This window comes from Cyclospora cayetanensis, unplaced genomic scaffold (assembly GCF_002999335.1).
Source record: "Cyclospora cayetanensis isolate NF1_C8 unplaced genomic scaffold, CcayRef3 CcayRef3_contig_81, whole genome shotgun sequence".
Classification (NCBI taxonomy): domain Eukaryota; phylum Apicomplexa; class Conoidasida; order Eucoccidiorida; family Eimeriidae; genus Cyclospora; species Cyclospora cayetanensis.
In genome coordinates this window covers 27972-52171 of record NW_020312754.1, presented here as the reverse complement: position 1 = coordinate 52171, position 24200 = coordinate 27972, and the positions used below count along the sequence as shown (strand labels likewise).

Here is a 24200-nt window from a genome sequence, read left to right as displayed (position 1 = left end):
TAAAATTCAGACGCTTCCACCTAGTCCGTGGGGTCAAACTTTCCGCTAGAGGCCCCTGACGCCTTTCGCATCGGTGGCGACTGTCTAAGCCGTGGTTTTTCACCAGTGCGAGCAGCTGACTGTGTCTCGCACCGTTGGGAGGGGAGAGGGAGAGGGAGGGAGGGTGGAAGAAGCCTTGCTTTTTCCTGCAGTGCGCCCTCACCACAACCCCCCGACTCCACGACAAACAGACACTACACCAGACGTGAAAGAGCCGGTCGCAGAGTGTAGGACGCTTTGAGTCTTCTGCTCGCATTCTATCGAGAATGCTGAGCTGCCAAAAAAGCGGCACCTCCTCCCGGAGCTATTTATCACGCTGGCGCCTCCAGAGCGGTGAAGATGCGAGCCTGAGTTCGATGCAACTTTTGCGTAGTTCGTGCGTCTAGGGGGGATGGCAGGCAGCCTTAGACCTCGCTACATGGACTGAGAAGCGACTATGCTTGGGGAGAGCGACACAGGCAGCACGTCCACAACACAATATCGCTGCCTACGTTCTCCGCACAAGTTACGGGGTCTAGGGAAGAGGCGCACAAACGATCAAAAGGCAAGAGCCTTGCGGGCATCCCTCCCATGTCTCCAGCTAATGGGGTGTGTCTCTTCGGTTGCGTCTTCATCCATCTTCCAAATCTAGAGAAACACGCAGCACACGCAACACCATATATACCTATAATATGTGTATTCACACATACCCTAGGGCAAGCTGGCCTCGGTATCACGCACAGACGACACCGCGTCTGCCTCGCAGCAAAACATCGCACACGATAGACCACTAAATGCAAGTGCTTATGTTGTCCTGCATGTGTACAAATATGTATATATATATATATGTATATATATATGTGTATACATGTACGTAGATACGTAGACGTCGATGCTGAGATTTTCTTGCACGAGATGCACCAACCTGGAGCTGTAATATCGAGTGGAATATGCAGTTCATGTAATAGACGTGCACATACAAATACATACGTGGAACTGCCATATATATATGTATGCACATGCATGCATACACGCGTATAAGATGCATGCGTTAGCAGCCAATAAAAGAGGCGTTGCACTAGATGTCTGTTTCTCGTGGCGGTTCATCTAGGGCCCTGTCAAGGAGTCCCAATGGAAAAGTTTTGTAGTTGAGTCGTCGTTTCCCCGCATTTTGTGCCCCCTAAACAGTTAGTGGTACTCGGAAGCTCCTCTAGCGTCTCTTTCTGCCTTTGCATGCATCCATCTGCCGGCCCGGTGTGACTGTGCCTCTTCAAGCCCTCTCTGTATAATTCGTGTCCAGCTGAGGAGATCGCCAGGTATGCAATACCTTACCTTGATGGTCTTGTCGCATTCGCCCGTGATAAGCCGCGTTTCGGACCGATCGAAGGTGCAGCAGAAGATGCCATTCTCGCTTTCCAGCGACCCCGGTTGCACCCGAGACTGGAGTGTTTGATATTTGTAGCCTGACTTCCAATCCCAGAAGTGCAGCTGTCTGCGCGCGGAAAAAGTGGGCACCAGGCCCCACAGAAAACGGAGAAAAGCCGCAGTGCCAACAAACGCTCATTAGCCGCAGACATGCAGGCACACGTTCCCGTAACACCTGCGGCTGCTAAAAGGCGCATTCCAAAGAACTTTTCCGCTTACCCATTGTTACTGCCAACTACAAGAGAGGATTTGTCGCCTTCGCTCCGGATGGCGCAACAATTGGGGATCGCGTTAAGGCCCTCCACGTTTCTCTCGAATACCCCCAAGGGGCTCCTCCACACCTGCGACACCCCACCCCACCCCACTTCACATTACGAACCATTCAACAGGCGGCATGGTGAAAGGAGTAAATATCCCTGGAGTAGGGATCGTGCTGCGTCAAGCGCAGCTGAGGGGGCCTCCTGCCGTGTGATCTGCACTAACCCCCCTAGACATGGCTATGTCTGCGCATGCGCAGCAGCGCTCGTCCAAGTATCCGAAGGCTAAAAGGCCTCCTAAAACGCCCCTCTACCTCCTCCGATAAACCCCAGAAAGAAGGCTACAAGAAGTGTAAAGTCACCAGCGGCAGAGAGAGAGAGACAGAGAGAGACAGAGAGAGACAGAGAGAGAGAGAGAGAGACAGAGAGAGAGAAAGAGAAAGAGAAAGAGACAGAGAGAGACAGAGAGAGACAGAGAGAGACAGAGAGAGAGCCGCTGCTGCCCTCGTAGGACAAGCAGGGGCGACAACACACGCCATGAGGAGAAGAGACAAAAGCCACCAACGGGAAGCTTTTCGCTCGAAAGAAGACCACCGCAGGGTGTTCAAAACACCTCGACCCCCTCACCCTTTTTATCCCCTTTCAACGCACCTTCACCCTATCAGCCCCGCAAGTTACGAACGAGTACTCCGTCGGGTGGATGGCTAATGATCGAACGCTCTTCTTGTGATTCGTGAGCGTTGCTTGGCACTTGCCGGCAGAGAGGTCCCACAATCGGACCTGAATCAAGAAAAAAAGGCAGCACAAGGCACGGGAAAAGCCCTTAGAGTATAGACACAGGGTAGGTGCACATGCGCCTGTCCGTATGTCTGGACTGTCGCTCGACGCTTCCTGTGTACAACCAGCAAGCAAGCTTCATCATGAGAAAAAAAAGCGGTTTCCGCAGCCCCCATGGATATACATCCATCGATGCTTGCCCCATACACACATCCATGCACACTTGCATGCAAGTGTGCATGGATGTGTGTATGGGAAGGGGGGTAGGAATGCATGTAGCTAGGTAGGCATTCATGTTTGTATACAGGCGTCTGCATAAATGAATTTCATGCATGTATGGGATAGTGCGTATTAATGCATGTATAAGTGCATGTGTGCACATAATCGTCTGTTTTAATAAATCAATGGGTGTACGGGGAAGTGCGGTGTATGCAGGAACGTAAAATGGAGTATGTGCGTATATGGATGGGTGGCCGTGTGTTGGATGCATGTAAAATGATGGTATTTTATGAGCGAACACGCGTGCGTATGTACGACTGTATGTAAATCTGTATGTACGTATATATGTACGTATGTATATATGTACGCATGTACTTATGTACGTATGTATTGATGTACGCATGTATTTATGTACGTATGTACATATGTACGTATGTATATATGCACACATGTATTTATGTACACATGTATTTATGTACGTATGTATATATGTACACATGTATTTATGTACACATGTATTTATGTACGCATGTATTTATGTACGCATGTATTCATGTACGCATGTACTTATGTGCGTATGAATGTACCTCTATACACCACTAGGGACGCCAGCCGCCGTGCATTTTCTACGCCGCCATTCGAAGGCGAGTTTTATTAGGCCCCAAGTTGCGAGCAGAAAAATCGCTCACCATTTTATCTTGAGATCCAGAGACGATGTGCGGCATGAGCGTCTGCATCTGCACCTTCATAATCGTTCCGGTATGTCCAGCAAGCGTGTAGATGCTCTGTTTTGTCCTCATATCCCACACGCGAACCACCGCATCACGGCCTCCAGAACACAGGATATCCAAGGAGGGGTGCAGTGCCAACGTGTAGACGCCTGCAAAAAATGAAGGCATATAAAGCTCCAGAGCGGCATGGAAGGCCTTCCTTCGAGCAAAGCGTTGCAGAAACGAGATATCTACGGGAATTTCAAATGGCAACACCCTGCACGTCCATCCTACTACACCTCAAGTTGCAAGGGCCTCTCTTCTACTCTATATGCCACAGCGCATAATATGTGTATATGTGCACATGGGGATTAAAAATATATAAATCGAGATGAATAAATGACTCGCGAAACGCGAAAGCACGGCAGGGGAGGCGGCAGCCGATGCCCGTGGTGCGTAGCGGCCTCGGGTGTCACTACACCTTGTCGGAAGAAAGCACGACCAAGATCCGCTGCGCACGTTCATGCAGCAGGGGCATCTGCAAGAGCGCGTCTGCCTACCAGAAAGATGCCCATGATAATCTCTGACAACGCGGTTCTGCTCCAGGTCCCAGCATTTGACTCGACCATCCTCTCCACAGCTGAACAGGTAGGGGTGGCGGTCCGATATTTGGATATCTCGCAAGGAGGAGACGTGACCTGCAAAATACCATTCGCATGCGAAAGTATACTGTTGATACATGCACACTCATTTACACGCACAAAACATCCAAAGACACACATGCACAACCGCGCACGCCGTTGCACGTAACACCACCACCACACATGCACACACGCACCATACGAATGCAGCACTCCAGCGGGAGGCTGCCACCCCTCAAGAGAAGGCCAGTGGCTCTACAAATGTAAATCTAGAGAATAGAGAGAGAGCGAGCATGATGTAAGGGGGCAGCCGGAGGAGCGTCTAAAGGCCGTTGCCTGCGCCTCCGTGCAGCTATGAGCACTCGCTAGTCATACCCGTGAGCGACAGCTTGAGCTGTCCCGTCGCTAGATCCCATATCTTTAGGAGGCGATCGTTGCTGCCCGTAGCGAAGAAGTTGTTTGTCGGATCGACTGACACGCAGTTTACCCACCCCAGGTGTCCGCTAATGACTCTTTGCAGCTTCCACGGAGCGTGCCACTGCGGCTTCAGCGGTTCTAACACCTGGCGAAGCCGCAATCCGACGAGCTCTCCGCTAGACAGACCTAAAGGAACGACTGCCGCTGCAGCTCCTCCTCCTCCTCCAGTGGCAGCGGCTTTGCTCGATCCGCCTTCCGACACCCCTCCCGCAGCTGCCCCTAGCGGCACGGCTGTGCTCCCCGCTAACGGTGAAAGTGCGTGAATCATTTCCGACAAGGAAGCGCCGAGTGGCAGCTGCGCACCAGGAGGAGGAGGCCCCTCCCCCCCCGCCGCCGCTGTTGTTGCTGCTGCTGTTGCTGATGATGCTGATGCTTCAGAGCTGTCTTCAATCGCTTGTCTCTTCTCTCCCTGCTGCAGCATTGGCTGGCACTCAGTCCCAGAAGCCTTCTCGGGAACAGGCTGTGCCGCTGCCGCTGCAATACGCTTGTTTGTAAACGTGTATTCGTCGCCAATCTTGAGCCGAAGCGCCAACTCTACGGCGGCAGCAAACGGGGGAGCTCTCAAACCCTCGTTTGCGGCAAATAACTCCCTCGTGCGGCGTACCGACACCTGACAAAGCTGCGGCAAAGATCTGATGGGGCCTTCGTAATCCAGTGGATCCCAGGAACGCTTTGCGCGCGGCTTACTGCTGCTGCTACTGCTGTTGCTGCTGCCACGACTGCTGCTGCTGCTGCTGCTGCTCGGCATCCCCGAGGCGGACGGCGCGGTTGTCGCAGGGGAGGGCCCCATGATGATGGGAGTGCGCCTTTACCTTCGAGCGACAATGCACAAATCAAGTAGAGCTGCAGCAGTGCAGCTGTGCTTGCTGCCGCAGAGGTGGCTGTAGCCTCTCCTCCTCCTCCGCTTCCCCGCCTTTTGCCTCACACGCAGCAGCAGGAGGGCAAAACAACGCGGCTAAAAATACGCAGCAGCACAAACGGAAGAGAGGCGTTGCCTCCGTCCAGTCTGTGGCGGGAGAGCTGCTGCTGCTGCTGCCTTTCAATAGAGGCAAAGCTTGCAGCTCTTCCTGCGCTAGAGATGAGCAATGCCGTCAGTCGGAGCGAACATGCATTCGAGCCGCTTAGAAACAGTTCTCCAGGCGCATGCATGCAGCTCCACAGGCTACCACGCAACGCCGAACGGGAGCAGCAGCAGCGGCTGCGGCTGCTGCTGCTGCTGCTGCGGCTGCTGCAGCGGCTGCCCCTCTGTGGGGAGGCCGTGCGGCAGCGTTGCTGCCGAGGAGCTCCTTGCTGCTCCTCTCTCGCCACTCCATAAAAGCCTTTTGCCTTTTTTCTGGTGTAATTACCGGAGATATCCTTGGACTTGTGGTGAGTCGAGCAGCTGCTGCCGCTGCGAAGCCTCTGGGCTGTCGTTCCGGCTCTTGTTTCTACTTCTCACGCGTCACAGTTTTTTCGTTCCCTGACCAGTAGACAGTCATCCTCCTCTTGCAGCTGCCTCGCTGGATTTAAATAGGAAATCACGTCATATGTGGTGCCAGATCACGACTTGGCAGCAGCGGCTGCGGTGACTAGAGGAGCTGACTGGGTCCTCTTTTCCTTCCCCTCACTGTCGCGTCTGTGGTAGCAGCACGAGGAGGGCAGGAGGCTGGTGCCAGCGCCTCAATTTTACGGCTGTTGCATCTTTGTTCTTTTGACGATCTTGTGGGTTGTGTGTGTCTGCGTATGCTCTCTTTGGGGTCGATTGTATTCCCCGCCACATGCGGCTGCCTGCCCCTTCTGATGTTGCGAGAGTACTACCGGACAGACAGACAAAGAGAGGGAGCGTTCTTTCTCTCTCTTTCTTTCTCTCTAAATACTGAAACCTTCCTTACGCGACGGCGTAAAGTGGGGGCGTGTGTACTTTAGCCTGTCTTGTTTTGTCGGTTTCGCTCTGTGCATGTGCGCTTTGGTGGGAGCAGGCAGGGGCATAAGCGTTTTTTCATTCCAAATGCACGGTTCCATCGCTTCCAAAAAGGGAGTTTCCCTTGGTGCTTGTCTACATGTTTATGGGTATAAATATATACATGTTCTATGTGTGTATGTGATAAATGTCGTTCGTGTGTTCTGTGAATGTTTTTGTGTGTTGTTTGCAGGTTAAATTGATTGGCAGGCCTCGTCGCTCTGTCAGTCTCCACAAGTCTCCCTCTCTTGCATTTTGGTCTATAGCAGTGGTTGGCTGTACATAGGGCCCGTGAATCCTATTACGTCTGTACTTTGCGTTTCTCGAGGATCTCCTTTTCGCTTGGGTTGTGTGTCGGTTCGTCTCTTTTTGTGTAAGCACGATGGGGAAAGCTGAGCGTGCCGCAAACCGCAGGGGGTACTTCTCGCGGCTGTTTAAGCTGCTTTCGGAGTATCCGCGCCTGTTGATCGTTTCTGCTGATCACGTGGGATCGAAGCAGATGGCGGGGATACGTGTTGCGCTGAGGGGGAAGGCGCAAGTGCTCATGGGAAAGAACACGATGATTCGAACGGCGCTAAGGACCAAGCTCGGCGAGATGCCTCAGCTGGCTGCCTTGCTGCCGCTGATCAAGCTGAACATCGGCTTCGTCTTCTGCGGCGTAGAACCAGCAGAGGTTAGAGACATCATCGGCGAGCACAAGGTGCCTGCTCCCGCCAGACAAGGCGTCTTCGCTCCCGTAGACGTCTTCATCCCTGCAGGGCCTACTGGTATGGATCCTGGAAGCACTTCTTTCTTCCAAGCTCTTGGCATCAGCACCAAAATCGTAAAGGGCCAAATCGAAATTCAGAATCAAGTGCATCTGATCAAGCAAGGCGACAAGGTGTCCGCCAGTGCCGCTACACTGCTTCACAAGCTCAACATCAAGCCCTTCGAATATGGTCTCAAAGTGGAGCACATCTATGACAATGGTGCGCAAAATATATATATATATACATATATATATGTATATATATATAAGAGAGAGAGAGAGAGAGAGAGAGAGAGAGAGAGAGAGAGAGAGAGAGAGAGAGAGAAAGAGAGAGTGCCTTCTTGCAATGAGGCCCTATACACGGGGTGTCTGTACAGAAGGGAGCCGGCAAAAAGCCAACGCTCACACAGGAGGGCGAGAGGGCACGGGGCAAAAGCAGCTGTGCTGATTACCTTAAGCGTTTCTTGTGCTGTTGTCAAATTTCATGCGGCTGATCTGCTGCTGCTGCACGCTTCTGCATGCTCGCCCACATGCAGCCACGCATCCCGCCTTGTGTATACCCCTTTTTTGTGTCTCTCTCCTCTCTTTTGCCGCACGGGTTTTCCCCCTCTACGTGACCCCTTTGCTCCTTTCTTTCAAGAGCTCACTGGACGTCTTTTCCATTCTTCTGAATCGCTGGCATCTGACTGTCTCTTGTCTTGTAACTTTTTCCGCCCAGCCCACTTTTTCGTGGGCCCCCTTTTTACTGCCAAATATTTCGTGCCAAGCGTTAAGAAATGCTTCCTCCGTTTTTTTTCGCGATTATCTTTATGCCAAAAAATATGTTGACGATCTTCATTCATCATATACCTTTTAAAAGCCTGCTTCTCCAGCGCTCCCTTTTCATGCCTCCTGGCGTGTGGACGTCTGTGTGCTGCTGGTGCGCTGCGCAGGATCCGTATACTCTGCCTCCGTTCTCGACATTACGGATGAAACAATTCTCACCGCTTTCCGTTCTGGTGTGTCGTCGCTGGCTGCGTTCTCACGCGAGCTGGCCTTGCCGACGGCCGCCTCGGCGCCACACTCCATCATCGAAGGGTTCAAATACTGCGCTGCGCTCTGCCTGGATACTGACTTCGTGTTCCCCGAGATGCAGCAGATCAAGCAAATGATCGACAACCCCGAAGCGTTCGCCGCTGCAGCCACCCCTGCCGCTGGCACTGCCACCGAAGGCGCCGCTGCCGCTCCCGCCGCCAAAGAAGAAGAGGAGGAAGAGGAAGAAGACGCAGACATGGGATTCTCCCTGTTTGACTAAACAAAAGAGAGAGACCTCTCGGCACGTGTCTGCCCAATTGCTGCAGGCACGTGCGCTAGAGGAGAGCTCGCCTGCTGCTGCTGCAGTGTTGTTGTTGTGACGAAGTTTCTAAAATAGCAGCGACAGCAGTAGGTTAGTTCTAGTCCAAGGCCTCCCAAAAAAAAGGTCTGTGCCACATGACCTCACCTCTCTATGTGCCGCCTGTACGTATGAATGCATATATTTTATATGCATATATCATGTACGCACATGTATCCACGACGCAGCCCGAGTGCTGCGTGTACACCCCACGCATGCGCGGGCGTCGTTTGTGGGAGGTGCTGAGATGACAGAGACAGGGTTGGGAAGGAAGGCTTCCCGTGGCGGGGATGTCGCTCTGCGGCAAGGCAGTCCCTTCTTCCGTTCCTCTGAAGTCGTGGCGCTGGCCTTGGGAGTCGCGTTGACAGCTAGCTGGCCGTTAGCCGGGTGTAGATAGATAGATATATATGTATATGTATGGGGCGTATAGCGAAGAGGAGCTTTTCAGTTGCTTAGGTTGGCTAAAAGCGCATCGAGAAGGTGTTTACGGTGGGGGGGCAGTGCGTTGGAGTCAGTCGAGGGGAGCGGACACGTTCTACAGCTTTCGCTATAGGGTGCACAGTGGGAGTTTTGTGCGCGTGCGGTAAAGGTTGGAGGAAGGAAGGTGGGCAAGGAGGGGCACCCTTTTAGCCATCTAGGCTTTTGTTAGGGTTACATGCTCGAGAGAGGAGTCCTTCTAGAGCCTTAATACGAAGCAGATCTCTTCTTCCTGCCCTTGATGCAGTCCTCACGTAACGTGATACGGGCATGCGGGGGAACGGAGAGGGCAGAGCGTTGTGGACGTTTTTGGTGACTCTTGAAGCCGCGCGGCGCATTCATGGGTAGCTACACTTATGCCCTCTTCGCCAGGTGCAGGCAGCGTAGACTCTTGTCTTTTTGGGCGAGTTGTAATGTGCAGCAAGATGTGCAAAAACGTGCGCACCAAACACTGGAATCCCCACTGCTTCTTGATGGAACCTAACGAGTGTGGACGGGAGGTGCCTCAGGGGGGCCAAGCGGAGTGCGCCTTAACACAGACCCCATAAACCCCCCTGTGTTGAGTGTCTCTTTTAGTTTTCTGAGGCTCAATCTCCCTGCAGAAGAAAGCCGTGGGTATGCTTTACTGCTCGCTGCGTGTAGGTATGTATGAACACCAGAGAAGGCCCCGGTTTCTTTCTTTGAAACGATGGGTTCCTAGTGCGCAGATTGGGTGTAGCATGCGCCCAAACGTGAGATTACTGATCGAAGAAGGTCTCAATGCGTGTTCAGCCTCCGTAGAAAATTTGACTGACTATTGATGGGATGCCTCCTTGAGAGGCTTTCCCCCCCGATTCACCCGCTTTCGGTTCATAAAAGGCACTTCGAGGGGAAAAGTCGCCAGTGGCAGGCGCAAAGCCTTCGGGAGGTGCTGTGCTGCGGGAAATCGTGCCTTTCCCGTCCTTCCAGCGAGGCACACACTCACGCTAGGGATACACTAGAAGTAACAGGTTGAGGGAGCCACAATGAGGGGTTTATTGGGGGTTTCTGCGCTCAGTCAAGTGGTGTTTCACCGAGGGGCCTCTAAGTTAGGGGAGATCTCGCCGGTAGGGGGCCTCTTTGAAAGACATAGATATATATATAAATATAGATATGTGGATAGGGGAGAAATTCACAAGTAGAGGGGTTCTGGTGGAGGTATTTTTCTCAGGGGAATCCGACATGGGCTGGGGGGCCCCTTGGGTGGGGGCCCCCCTCCCTAGGGCGGGTTCCTCTTCGACTTCCCCTCAGTAGGGGATACTGGCTAGTTGATGCTCCTCCACGATTTATTTGTGCATTTATGATTCATTTGTGTTTCTTAAAGAGACCGTAAATCAGGGGCTCCCACGACAGCAGCCAGCAGCAGCGGCTACCCCCCTCTACGGGTTGCCTACAGCTGCTGCAGCAGCTGCTGCAATAGCTGCTGCAGCAGCTGCTGCAGGATTTCGAGCAGAATGCGAATGATGCGACGTCTGGTGAGCCCGTGGGTGCTGCCTTCGGGAGCAGCAGCTGCAAAGGAAAGTGCTCCACATGCAGTTTGTGCTACCAGCGCACAGATCCGCGGGCTCAGCTGTGGCAAAGGCGGCAGCAGCAAAGTGCAGCAGCACTTGAAGGCGTCGGATATCCGTTCTTCCGTTGGCGTGTCCTCTCCCCACAGATCTCCGTATCAGAAGCTGCTGCAGCAACTGGCGAAAGACAGCCGCAGCAACAGCGATCGCCGTGGCGCAACAGAGCGAGCAGCCGCTGTCGATGCCGTGGGTATCCAGACACCAGAAAACGCTGCTGCGGATCGTGCTGCGCCTCCTGCCGCAGCAGGAATCCCGCGCAGCTATGCAAGCGCTCGACCATGGGAGCAGCTGAAGGCAGCCCTTGTGCTGCAGCAGCAGCAGCAACAGCAAGCCCTCCTTGCAGTAAAACGGCAGCAGCAGCAGCAGCATCAGCAGCAGCAGCCTGCTGCCGTGGCTGGAGCCGCCAACTCTCGTGCGAAAAAAGGGCAGAGTCCAGCGCAGCGCTCACTGTCTTGCCGTAGCCACCAGCAGCAGGCAGATGCTGCATTGCAGCGTGCTCCGAAAGATGCTGCATTGCAGCAGCAGGCGCAGCAGCAGCCGCTGCTGCAGCATGACGCCGACGTGCAGCAGCTGAAGGGAAGACTTGTGAAACAAATGTGGAGAAGCCTCAGAGCTCATAAGCCAAAGCACTTCGAGGAGCTAGTAGAAGACTACCTGTGCGCCTGCTTCACAGCGTTTGCTGCCGTTATTTTTTGCCGTATCTGTTTTTTGATAGAGACTGAGCAGCACCACGTCTGGCAGCCTCTTTTCGCTTCTTCCTTACAGCAAATCCAAGTCTCTTTCCCCCTTCCTCCCCCAAGCCTCCAAGAAAGCACCCGCGCAGAAAAGCCACTTCATACGGATGCCTGCGCGGTGCTTTACGCAGCTCGCGTCGTCTCCCGCCAGATGAAGTCTCTTTGACGCTGCAGCTGTATGGTCCATTGATTCGGCGAGAGCCGCATATAGAAAAGGTGAGGATCGATTCGCAATCTGCTACGGCTCCTGGAGGTACAGGGACCCCTCTGCTAGAGGCGCTCAGAATGTATTCTTTTGTTTTTCTGTCGATGCGGGATGCGCTTCGAATACTGCTTCGAGACTTTCAATGCGAGACGCTGTGCCTTTGCCCTCTTAGGCGTGGGAAGCGCTCTGGCAGATGAAGGCTCTAGGTGTTCATCCTACACTCATCCGATTCAATCAGGTAAGACTCTTCGCACCGTCCCCTGCCCTGCTCTGCAGGAAGGCGTCGTATTTTGCGAGCTTTTCAAGTGCCCCCGAATGCTTGCCTCCTGTTCTCTTGCGTGGCTTCTTGCCGCTTTTGAGCGGAGTTTTTCTGCTGCCACTGGCACGAGGCTGCAAGCGGCGAAGAGTGGGGGGATTGCTAAGCTGGGGATGCGAGAGCGATGCGCTTGGAATACTTTTGCAGCGTCTGTTGGTGTCTCTAAGCGAGCTCCACCGTCTTTCTGTCTGGCCGTGGGAGCTGAATCTAAGGAAGCTGCTGAGAACAGCGTGGCTAGCCGCTGCCCTTTGTAGGAACCGGCGGCAGAGGCACATTCTTCGCAGCAATCAGTTGCTGCTGCAGCAAGTAAGTGGCGCGAGCGCGGGAAGACACTGCCTGAGGAGCTCTCTGCCCGCTGCGACAGAGAGCTCCTCACTCCCCTTGCTGCGCTCGTGTGAGTCCATGACTCTTTAGCTCTTGTTCGAGGAAGCCATTTTAGCAAGAAACAGACAGACACAGAGATAGAGACATATATATATATATGCATATGTAGAGAGAGAAAGAGAGAGACAGAGAGAAAGAGGGAGAAAGAGGGACGGCCATACACACTCACAGCGACAGAGACACAGAAAGAGGCACGCATATGGATGGATACATATATCTATATATATGTATATATCTATATATATGTATATATATATATGTATATATATATATATGTATATATATATAGACATACGCAGAACGAGCCAGACACGAAGAGAGCGGTAGAGACAAGCAGAAGACAATGACAGATACTCAGCATCCGGTGTATGGGCACATCGAAGAGGCGCGATTTGCACGAAGGGGAAGAAAGATCAATTGAACCTTTTTCATGGCCTGTGCCTCTCGTCCGTGGTGTTTTTGGCGCTGCACAATTGTGTGCTGCGCTGTCATGGCTGCCGGTTGCATGCAGGAGCTGCCCAGCAGCTCGCTCTTATCCTTGCAAGACCTCAGAGCGCTTTGGGTGGGAGCCACAGTTGACCCTTTGCTGCCCGCTGCCGCGAAAGCCGTCTTGCTAGAGGAGCAACAGCAGCAGCACCTGGAGGCAGAGAGCCTAGCAACTGCCGCTGCTGCTGCTGAGCCTGCCGCCGCTGCACAGCCTGTGGCGGTAGCTGCGACAGCAGCCTATGTCGCCGCTTCTCTCTCGGATAAGACCCTCTTTGCTCCCTGTGAATTGAAGTGTACGTTGTTCCCTGTGCGTGCAACCGCTTCTCTCCGTCTTCCCATATATATATATATATCTGTGTGTGTGTTCCTCCGCTGCTGTGCGTACATACACTCTACAGGGCTTCTCGAGAAAGGGGGAGGGTGTGCTGCGGATTGATGGCTCGTGGAGGGTGTGCTGCGGATTGATGGCTCGTGGAGGGTGTGCTGCGGTGGCATGGGGGCGTTTTTTATGGCAGTCACGAAGTGGAACTGCTGAATTATACGGCGTGTTTTATCCATAGGGTAATTTGGGGGAGAGGTGGCAAAAAAATCCAGTTTTAGCTTGCATGTCGCGTACTTGCATGTTTTTTTGCGGCTCGGCGTTGCGCCTGCAGCACGCCGATCTGAGGGGGAGTTCATGGCACTCTCTGGCTGCAGCGGCAGAAGCAGTCGTACCTCGCTGATGGCACTGATTGCTGAAGACGAGGAAAACATGAATTTAGCGGCGCACTGCACCCCGAATTCCAGCGGCGACGACTGCTGGGAGCGGTATTTCAACGTTCCCGGGGTGCCGAGACACCTCGCAGGTGTATCGGCAGCTGGTGCTACACCTGCTGCGACGTCGCGAAAAGTGCCTCCTCAGCGTGCAGCGGCGGTGTCCTCCTCACCCCAAGCCGCGTCTCCCGACGATACGCCACGAAAAACGCCAATCGAGTCATGCGCAGCACCACTAGCAGCAGAGACACCACCAGAGGCAGCGCAGCCACCCCTTCTTAAGGAGGGCGTGTGGAGTGCCTCAGGCCTCACGTTTTCTCGGGGTCACCTGCGGTTGGGCACTAATAAAGGGGGTAAGGGGGTTCGCAGAGATGCAAGTAGGAAGTTTCCATAACGAAGCGTAGGAGGGCATCCTGCCGCTGCTGCTTATGCAGCAGCGGCTGTTAGTGCAGCCGCTGCGCCTCCACCTCTGCATGTGCTGCCTAGACCCATGGCGCATGGGGGGACCGCTATGCAGTGCGCAGATTGCGTTCCCCCCTGGCTTTCCCACTGCTTCTGAGCATTGTTATGTGGACGCCTAAAGTGTAGGAAGGAAGGCGTCCTTGGGGAGACGGTAGCTATGCAGCTAGCCAAAGTACTCGAGCTAGAGGCTCTGCTCGTACGAACAGCTGCGCAAGAGGAGTGACCATCGCCAGAGTAGTGGCTGTGGCGATAGTAGACGAAGCCCAGCTGCGCTTTAGTGGCGCGGTGCCGCAGAAGGAACTTTTACAAAACCCCCCAAACACATAATTAGGCAAAGCAGAAGATTTAGAGGCCCTATAAGAAAGGCTTCGACGCTACAGCCCCCTCTAAGACCGCCACCAGCCCACCCGTATAACCCCCAGTTCCGTCTTCTCCCGTTCCCCGCATGCGAGAGTCCGTCCTCCCTCTCTTACTCTTGTGTGTTTGCATGTTGGCGCGTGTATTTATATGCGTGTGCGTATGCCTACATCTATGCATGCATGCGTGTTTGCTCGTTTGCGTATCTCCGGCAGCGAGGCCCCTCTGGAAGCTCTCGGGACTCTCGCTGCTTTGCACCGATCCAGGCTAACTGCATGCATGAGGCTTCTTTGACGTGCCTAGACTTGCACTCCCCTGTCTGCTACCTCTGACTGCGCAAACTGTAGGACGATTTGCGCGGCAGCATCGGCGAGCTTTTGCGCCTCTCTCCTGTGGGGAGCCTCGGCGTAGATCCTCGCAACGTCTTCTGTACCGGACGGCCTCACAAACACCCTGCAGAAGGGCCCTGTAGAGTTGGCAAGATCCCACAGCGCTGCCTGTACAGACACAAGAAACTGCCCGCAACAAGGCCGCATGCAAAGCGCAGCAGCAGCGGCCAGCTGCTCCGCAGAACGGGCTAACTCCTTGAAGTAGCGCAACGGCGTCTTTTGCCGCTTTTTGGCTGGCAATTAGGACATGAATTCTTCCTCTTTCCTCGGGGGGAGGCTGCTGTCGGGGTTCAGCAGCGGCTTGGCAGCAAAAGAAAGCAGCAGTACCGTAGCCTCCGCACCAGCAACACGAACAAAACAACAACGCACCTGGAGAGCCTCTGGTTCCAGAAGCCACATCTCGTGTCCTTCGTGGGGCTTGAGCGTAGAAAGAAAGCTCCGTGGCAGCACCACCTGCATAAATGCAGAATAAAGTAATACAGGAACAAGCATATCCATAAACGCGTCACTATACTCCAAGTCCAGATATGTATATATATATATGTTCACATTCATATATATATATACAGGCATGTACTGATATTTTGGCATTCTACTAAAGAATATATATACACATATGGCTGTGGCACGAAACAATTAAGAAGGATGCGCAGGGTAGTACGAGGCGACAGCGCAAGGCATCGCTTGGGAAGGGGGCGAAGGCGGGCAGGAGAAAAGCAGTCCGAAGCTTAGTGTATGTGCCGAGGAGGTTGAGAGACGGAGGACTGAGAGACACTACAGAAGTTGCGAGAAGATCGCAAAAAAGGAAACGTCGTGTGCTGGGATACCTTAGCGGTAATTGAGGGGAACTCGTCGTACAACAAATGCCATTGGGAGAGCGAGAGAGAGAGCCTTGTTCGAGCGATCTCCACACCGAGCAAGTCTGCCAAGGCGTCTCCCGTTGCTGGATTGAATAAGGCTACAAAGTGCTGTAGAAACTGGAAGGCCTCGGTCTGTCAGAGATGCATGCATGCACGCAGCGAAGGGGCTGTATGTACACCGGCGTCTTGGGTCGCGTGGTACTCGTGTGCAGAGAGAAGGAGGGTTGCTCGTTGGAAAACGTGCTGAGAGACGGCAGCAGGAGGCAAGGCGTCTTTTTTTAAGGCCGCGTCATGCGCATGCATGCATGCAGAAAAAAATACGCAGCTCTGCCGTCGAGGCGTATGGACAGTGGTGTTGCTGCGTGGGTAGCTTGAGCAGGAGGCTCGCGCGCTCAAAAATAAAATCACACACACCGTGGGGTGCTTTCGCGTGGGCAGTCACGAAGCTCCTCTTTCTATTTGGAGACAAGGTTTTTTGCTTATTTCCAGTAAGAAACGCGACAAGGATGTGTCAACATATATATACATATCTATACCTGATAGATTCCGACTTTTACACCCCACGCCGCAAGTTCTGCTGGATGACTCAGCACAGTCCCATGGCCGTTTGCCTCAAAGTACACCGACAGTGGAAACTGCGAGGCTTCCCGGTGCAGATTCTTGACGCCAGTCTTGACGCAGCGCAATTCTATCTGATGAGAAACACACGCTCTGCGCGTCCTGGTGTCTCTTCAAAGAAAATCATGCCGAAAGACAAAACTCCCAGACTCTCTCCAGAAAGGCATCTACACAGTTGCAGTGAGCTCGTGGTGTGGGTGGGTACTACACAGGCCCATAAAAAACGCGCACCTGGATCTTCAAGTACTCCCACTGCTGCACAGTTTTGCTGAGATTCTCCAAGAATCTGGTGCTTCCACCGTTCGCATACGCCGTCTGCACTACGCCTACCCGCAGAGGCTCTAGAGCAGCTGCTGGGGCATCGTTTGCTTGCTCCCTCTGAACACGCAGAAGCCACGCAGTCTTTCTTGACGCGTCAGAGACACGGATGCAGCTCGCAGAACACGCTGTACACGCATGCAACAAGAAAGCATATTTTCGCATCCACCCGATAACAGCGGAGAGGGCGTGCGCGGTTTACTCCATTTCCCTAAGGCCGACTCGCAAGGAGAACGAGAAAGAGTGAGAACACAGGAGAGAGCAAAGAAAGAGAAAAGATATATATATATATAGACATAGAGAGAGAGAGAGAGCAGAACGAGACAGCAACACAGGCTACCCTACTCCACTTTCAAGATGCGCTATTTTAGTGTCGCAACATCGAAAAGGCTTAACAGAGTATGCCGCGCTGTCGCCCCTCGCGCCTATCACCCGAGCCGCCGTCGTTTTGTGCAGGCTGTTTCCTACTCTGTTTTCCTCAGCAGCTTTCAGCAGACTTGCAATCAGCAGCACGAAGAGGCAGGCAATACGGTCCCCATCGAACAGCTGCACCCTCATCGTTTCCTCGTCGTTTGCTGCCGCCACAGCGGGAGAGTCCTCTAACGAAGAAAACCCCGAAGAAGAGCATTCATCGGAAGGAGTCTGCTGTCGCTGCCACGCAAAGTACACAATGCGATCGGCATCCCCATCGAAGGCGCAGCAGGGAGCACCCTCTGAGGCATCCTTCGGGAAGCCTGTGCAAGCAGCCCACAAGAGACGGCGGCAGAAGCGCCACACGCTGGCAGGTGGATGCAGAAAGCATGCAGCAGCGGGCAGAAATAGAGGCTGCAGCAGCAGCGACGGCGATACCGAAGTTTACACCAGAAGCCCTTACCGAAGCGTTGAGGCAGTCGCACGCCTTTCTGGACGAATTCTGCGCCGCAGTTCTCGTTGATCAGGTGGCTGCCGCTGCAGTCACTGCTCGTTGTGTCGGAGCTGCTTGTCGTGTTGAGCCCTGTGTTGCGCGCGAAGAGAGGCTTCTCTCCAAGCAGCCGCAGGAGCTTCTGCAGCTCGCCGCAGGCAGGGGAGCCAGCTCCGTTTCCGCAGTCCACATACACCGGAGACGATGCCACGCTGCCTGCATCGCAACGCGGAGCAGCGTTCGCGGTTCGCAAGCTGCTGCGTGAAGGGCAGGCTGTCTTGGAAGCCAGCAGAGCGACAGCGTAGAAGGGGAGGGGGGGGAAGAACGTCTGCTAGAGGGCAGCAGAGAAAGACGACGAAAGGCTCTCAGTCAGTTCTCCGGGAGGGAGGGAGCGGAGGCCATATTTGGATACGATATCCTTGCGTATATTTCCTTTCTGCACCTGCTAATAAGGCTGGTTCTGGGATGTATATGCATATACATATATACATATACATATATACATATATATATGTATATACACCCCAGGGCACTCGCAGCTGCGGCGGCGTCTCACCTTGCAGGAAGTTGCCCCTGCGTAGAAAGTCGACAAGAGCGCTCATGTGTTGCTCAAAGTAGCGGAAATACATGTCTAGCAGCAGTTTTCCAAGGTGCTGCAGCCGCTGCTGGTTGCGGTTCTCCTGGCACGATCGGAGGGCATACAGCGCAGCGCGAAGCGCTTGATGCTGTTTCTCCGGTAGACGTGGGGGGGAAACTCCCGAGAGAGCCTCGTTGCAGAGCAGCACAAGAAACTGCAGCTGGCCAGTGGCTGCCACTCCCAGCCTCACAGACTGCACGCCAACAAGAGACACGCCTGCAGTGAGCGCCTCTTCGAGAGCGAGAGACGACGCGCGAGAGTCTCTCGCCTGCAGCACGCAAGCCCCCATGGAGTGCAGACGCGACCTAGCTTGAGCCTGCTCTTCTTCGGAAAATTCTGACGCAGCAGCAGCAGGAGGAGAAGTGGGAAATGCCTCTCCTTGCATGCCCTGAGGCAGTGTTGCCTCCTCGTCTGCAGCGAGGCAGCTGGCGTGCTCGAAGAGCTGCTCTGCAACGGCGAAGAAGCAGTCCGCATGCGCTTCGATCGCCGCATCGGCAGAAAGCTCTCCTGCTGAGCGCCTCCCTCCTTGGCTTGCCTCCTCAAGAGCGCACCTCACGAGGTGCGCGTTCACCAGCCGCTCGAGGAGGCTCTCCAGGAAAGGCGAGAGCAGCGCTCCAGAAGGTCCTGTCACCTTCAGACCGTTGTCGCTAGCTGGGTTGTGGCTAGCTGTCACGACGACGCCAACGACGCACCCGGCGGAGGGAGGAGAGTGCCTCCGAGGAGAAGCCTCTCCGCGAGCGAGAGAAAGCGCAAGAGAAAAGAGGCCCGCAAAGAGCCCACAGCGATGTGCAGCAGCGGGAAGCCGCTCGGCGGAAGAACGGAAGCCTGAGCAGAAAGCACGAGACAGGCAGCCTTGGTGTTAGTATGTCTGCCAAGGCGCGCAGGCTACTGGACGCAGACAAGTGCAGGGAAGCGCTCAAAAGACAAAAAACGCTCTAGGACTGCAGAGGGAGGTCGCTTCGTGCAATGGATGCAGAAAGAGACATCACAATGAGCAGGGGCGTGCGGTGTATGGACAGGGCGGCTGTGTGTTGCAGTTTCGCGAGCGCTGCCTCTAGGAGCCGAGGCGGGAGTCTCTCCGTGAGAAAGAAGAGGCACCCACATGCATCGACTACGCATGCAGACGGAGGCAGACAGATACACGTCTCCTCCTTCAGTGCAGCACAGGGGGCGGCAGAAGAAGAGGCCGTCTGTGTTGCGCCTGCACCAGCATGGATGTGGGCATGGGACGGCACTGATGCATGCATCCAAGGAGGGGGCACAATCAAAAGACGAGAGAGAAGGAAAGAGCATGAAATAGAGGGTGCTGAGAGAAGGAAAGGCCGTAAGCGAGGCGTATCCTGCAACCAAGTGCACTGCAGGCGCACAAGACGAGCGCTTCGAAAGAAGGAGTTTGCGAAGGGCCCTCTCCGAGACAGCCCTTTCGGTGCAGATAGATACAGTCGTTATATTCTCTTATGCACATATATCTACACACATATGTATGTTTGCGTATGTTGATGCCCGCTGCTGCTGCTGCAGACGCTGCCTTGAGCGGCTTGTCTGGAGGAAACTTCCTGCGGTCATGCAAGCGGAAGACGCTGCTCGGCGCATGCAGTCCGCTTTTCGCAGCTGGAGGCAGACTAAATTTCTACTTCTATAGAGCCTTGGAAGACGCTCTTGTGAGCGGGGTTTCTCGCCGCTAGGGGGTGCCTCGACTGCGTGCGTCTACTGCATGGCTGTCTACGCGGATCCTCGACGACCTCTTTCCTACCTGACGTGCCATAAGGGAGGTGTCTGGCGTCCAGAGGGGGATACTGCCGCAGAGCTTCCACGACTGCCTCTCTGGACGGCAGGAAGGCTCGCCAAGATGCAGCTGCATCGCCGACAGCGGCGGAGGCTGCAGCGAGGTCTGCCATTGCGGGCTTTTTCCGACTCCCGAGTCTGAGGTGGCACATCCAACAAACCCAAATAACCCCAAAAAACAAATAAACTGAAAAATACAGCAGAAGAACGAATCGCGCAGCAGCGCTAACGCAGAGGCGCTGTGGGAAGGGGGCCTCGCTCTGCAAGACACACACGGGCAACAGGGCCCCCCCTTGTTGCGGGCGGCGACGAAGCCGAATTCGAGGTTTTTCCCCCTGCATTCTGAGGGTGTTTGTCTCTTTTAAGCGCGTTTAAATCCTCGATTGCACGTGATTTTGGGCTTAGCGAGCCACTCTTCGGAGTGTTTCGTCAGGGTAGGGGTCCAGGCAGGAGGGGCCGTCGGAGGCGGTTACAGAAGCGACAGCCCAATGAACGACCCCCGTAGTGAGGTGTATTGGCTGCCTGTGCGAATAATTTCGCGGGTGCCTCTAGAGTCTCAAGTCGCGATAGGAATATGGCTCGAAGGAGTTGGTAACGAACGCTTTCTCGCTCTCCGCAAGCCCCCTGCGTGAGAGCGTCTCGCGCGAATCGCAGGCTACGTGTGAAACGAGAAAAATACGCATACACGACGGCCCTTCACCCCGCCAGACATGTGGAGTGCGTGCAAGCGTGCGTGCCTGGTGCTCTCGCACTGGAAACCTTGCGCCCTCCTTCCAACAGTGTACATACACTACCCCGCCTCAAAAAGACACCGTAGAGGGCTGCCACTCTCACAGCACGACCCTAGTTTCTAGCGCGCATCTGCTGGCTGCCAGACTGGCGCTCGCATGCACGCCTTCCCCGCCTACACTCCCAACCCCACCCCCCTCCCCCCTTCCCCTGTTACTCAAGAGTTCATCCTAGAGGACTCAAACTTGCTGCTGGAACGAAAATTCGCAGAGGGCGAGCCACGCGAAAGAACTGCACTAGGGCAGCGAGAAAGAAGCTCTCTGTCTCTAGCAGCTAAGCTCACAGCGCTGACGTGGGAGACAAGGGATCGCATGCCCGCTTTGACAGCGGCTTCTCGGGAAGGGCAAAGGCGCTGTGCAATCCGAAACTACCCCGGCGCAGTTCACAGCAGTGGCGTATCTACCCCGAGAGACCCCCCTTTGCTGCACCAGCAGCAGCACATGCACGCCAGCACAGAGCAGTAGCCACCGCTCCCTGCCGCCACTCGCCGCAGTACTGACACTGCGTAACACTGCAGAAGTCTGCACTAAAAGCCAACTCTGGCGAGCCTATGGTCCGTTCGAGGGTCTGCCGTGAGCAGCTGCATGCGTTCTAGCGCCTCATTAATGGTGTCTTGTGTGCGCTGTAACTCCATGACGTGTAGCACCCGCAAGGCCGACGCAAATCGACGCTCAAAATCCCTCCACGGCGATTTGCCGCCGGGGGGCCCCCCCTGGGGGGCCCCCAGCAATACTGGCAGCTGCTGCAGCAATTCGCGAGCTTCCTCCTCTGTAAGGCAGTCGTCTTCACCAGCTACTGCCGTGTCGGCTCCTGTTCGAGCGGCAATAGCCTACGGCAAAGAGACACAGCGTTCCGTAGTACAACACCTTCGCAGTAACAACCTTCTCCTGTTGCTGTTTTCGCCATGAGGGCACAGCGCGACAGCACCAAGAGCACAGGCAGCAAAGAGATGCTCGAAGCGACGGCAGCAGCCTCACCTGAAGAGCCGCCAGTGTCTCCCCAACGGAAGACTCGCAGGCGAGGAGGGGCGGCAAGTGGAGAGCTGCAAGCGCCTCGTTTAGAGGCGCATGCAGCAGCTTCACGATCGCAGCTGCATCCGCATCTTCCGTCTGCTGCTGATGCTGAGTAGGCATGGGTTGCCCTCTGCTCATGGACGCACCTGCGTCGGAAGTTCCCTCAAGACGATTTTCTGCAAAAAAGCAGCACATCGCACGGTACCAACCCTAAATCTCAACACCACACGTGTACCACCCCAGCACGTGCGCTCCGCAAGCCATCCGCTGTCATACGCCGATTGCTAGAATGCATCATGCATCTATCTACATGTACATATATACATACATTGGGGGAAATTGGAATGTACTGCAGTACTCACGAACAGCGGCAATAGCATCCCCCGCTGTTGTTGCTCAGGCAAACGATACAAAAATAGAGACGATGGCTGCCGGCACTGCCCATACCCATGAGAGCGTCTTCGTATTGATATTTGATTGCTAGGTTAGTCATGCCTCTTAGAAGGGCTAAACGAGATGTCGCCGTGTCTTCTGAATGCGAGGCTTCAACCTTCAGCCGCGCGTCTTTGCAGTACTGCAACACAGCAGCAGTCGAAAGACGGGGAGGCATGGCAAAAGACTTGCGCACAGGCGCATAGACACACACACACGCACACGCACGCACGGGTGTATGTCTGCAACACGATAAACACGCATGTAGGTCGATGCGCATGCTAGAAGAGGCATTTTTACGCACGCCAACCCCAGTGAGAGCCGTCCGCCCTTCCCCTCCCCTCACCGAGAGAGCTGCATGCGTCATCCAAAACACAAAATGCCACAGCTGCATGCGATTGGTCAGGCCAGGCCAGTGAAAGCCGCGGACATACACGGCGCATGCAATACAGCTCATGCAATACAGCTCATGCAATACAGCTCATGCAATACAGCTCATGCAACACTTGAATCGATGCGCACCTGAATGAAGCGTGCCCACCACCCATCACCCTTCTTGCCGAGCTTTTCTTCTCTTTGCAGTCTGGAAAGGTGGCGAATGTGTGCTGTTTCCAGCCACAGCACGAGGTCCTCGAACGCAGCGCCCAGCAGTCCTATGGGCAGAGGGCATCGGAGGCTTCCCAGCCTCCTCATCAAGCTGGAAGGAACTCCGCCTGCAGCTCTGCATGGCGCTGTTGAGGACGAGAAATGCACTTTGGCTGCTTCGTGAGGGGCCATAATGCCGTCACAGGGTGTCGCAGACACGCGCGGCTCACCTACAGGCCGAAGGAGAGGGTGGAAGACAAGACGGTTGCAGACTGCCGCCGCACGGCACCCTCCGAGCAAGCGCTGGCTCCTGCCGACTTCCCGACTTTCCCAAGCACTGAAAATTGCTGTTCGTGCAGTTTGAAAACGCTGCTTTCCTCGTCGTAACCATCTCGCGGCGACAGTCCCGCTGTGCCGCATGTGCTGATGCGCAACTCACGTATGCGGAAGTGAGCTCAGTAATAGCACGGAAGATTCCACAATAAAAACTTATTAGAATGAAGTTCATAGCATGCGGAATACTGCAACAGCTTCAGTCATCCAGGGGTGGCAATGCTAGCGCGTTTCAAACATGAACGCCATGCCACCCCGGCGCTCCCGACAGAAAAGGCGTTTTAGCCGGTAAACGGACAGTTTGGGTGTGATAACTGCTGTCTCTTAGAATAAAAATTCCCGCGAATTTCATTCTGTCGATACCCCGAACGGCCTTTTCAGCGGCGGATTCTTCTGCTCTGTGCGCCAGCCGCCCCAGGGAAACGCCATAGCTCGAAACAAGATTCTTCCCTTCGCGCTCTTCCCCATTCCAGCAGAGATAGACCGTGTGGGAAAGGAAAAACGAATTACTCATGCGCGAGGGTGCAGTTTTGCACACTTTTTCCGTGTAACCCCATCAGAAGCGCTGCATATGCCCCTGGCCAGAGCCTTTGAGCGGGTGGTAACTCGACTAGCCTGAGCTCCCTGTGTGAAAAAACCTTCCTAAACGCATTCCTTGCTAGGCTGGAGGAGTAAGCTCCCCTACCTAGGCTTCCTCCGCGAGCCACTAGACAGCGTTCTAGCAGGTAGTCCACGAGACACTGACTAGGCAGGCAGGCACGCACACGCGTCTTGCTCGTCTCTTATTAAAAGTAGATGCACATCTAGTTAGTACTGCAAAAGGCTTCGCACCGACCGCCTCACGCGGCAGCATGCGCTACACGCAAGCGCTGGCGCTCGACTGCTTTCTTCAGCACAACCCGTCCACTCTATTAATAGTGAGAAATACGCATACACACCCCTACACGTTGCAGCGTCTCAAGCGGATTGAGCATAAAGTACTTCCTGAATCTCCGCCTGAACGCGCGGAAGCTTGCGCCTTAGAATAACAAAGGGCAGCAATGGAGCATGCAGCCTGCGCTACTGCATATATGTATATATATATGTATACATATATGTATATATATATGTATACATGCCCCCTGGCCTTCTGACTGCCAGCGCTGCTGTTCTTGCAGCGACTCCGGAAATGCTGCGTTTGCGTGCAGCAGCAGCAGC

At 54.5% G+C, this 24200-nt stretch overlaps 4 protein-coding genes across 4 annotated transcripts; 2 read left to right on the top strand and 2 right to left on the bottom strand.

Annotated features, from left to right (window-relative positions):
* Positions 1 to 576: 576 nt before the first annotated feature.
* On the bottom strand, positions 577 to 5314 carry LOC34621641 (pre-mRNA-splicing factor prp46). Its single transcript, XM_026335815.1, has 7 exons — positions 4423 to 5314; positions 3967 to 4104; positions 3512 to 3576; positions 2352 to 2480; positions 1663 to 1784; positions 1351 to 1510; positions 577 to 666 (listed from the first exon to the last, which is right to left on the bottom strand). Exons 1-7 carry the CDS (start codon positions 5312 to 5314, stop codon positions 577 to 579), a joined length of 1596 nt encoding a protein of 531 aa, XP_026191600.1.
* A 1531-nt stretch (positions 5315 to 6845) lies between these two features.
* On the top strand, positions 6846 to 8505 carry LOC34622873 (60S acidic ribosomal protein P0). The gene is made up of 2 exons (XM_026335809.1): positions 6846 to 7431; positions 8144 to 8505. Exons 1-2 carry the CDS (start codon positions 6846 to 6848, stop codon positions 8503 to 8505), a joined length of 948 nt encoding a protein of 315 aa, XP_026191594.1.
* A 100-nt stretch (positions 8506 to 8605) lies between these two features.
* LOC34622872 lies at positions 8606 to 14313 on the top strand (the record flags this gene model as incomplete). The annotated part of the gene is given in 7 exon segments (XM_026335814.1): positions 8606 to 8637; positions 10667 to 10999; positions 11108 to 11302; positions 11512 to 11596; positions 12797 to 13052; positions 13425 to 13901; positions 14117 to 14313. Coding segments are annotated over 7 exon segments (1575 nt in total), but the record flags the coding sequence as incomplete, so codon positions are not given.
* Positions 14314 to 14642: 329 nt separating this feature from the next.
* Positions 14643 to 19964, bottom strand: LOC34622871. Its single transcript, XM_026335813.1, has 10 exons — positions 19712 to 19964; positions 18956 to 19520; positions 18103 to 18617; positions 17842 to 17889; positions 17403 to 17645; positions 16961 to 17262; positions 16442 to 16588; positions 16129 to 16284; positions 15560 to 15724; positions 14643 to 14840 (listed from the first exon to the last, which is right to left on the bottom strand). Exons 1-10 carry the CDS (start codon positions 19962 to 19964, stop codon positions 14643 to 14645), a joined length of 2592 nt encoding a protein of 863 aa, XP_026191598.1.
* Positions 19965 to 24200: the final 4236 nt, after the last annotated feature.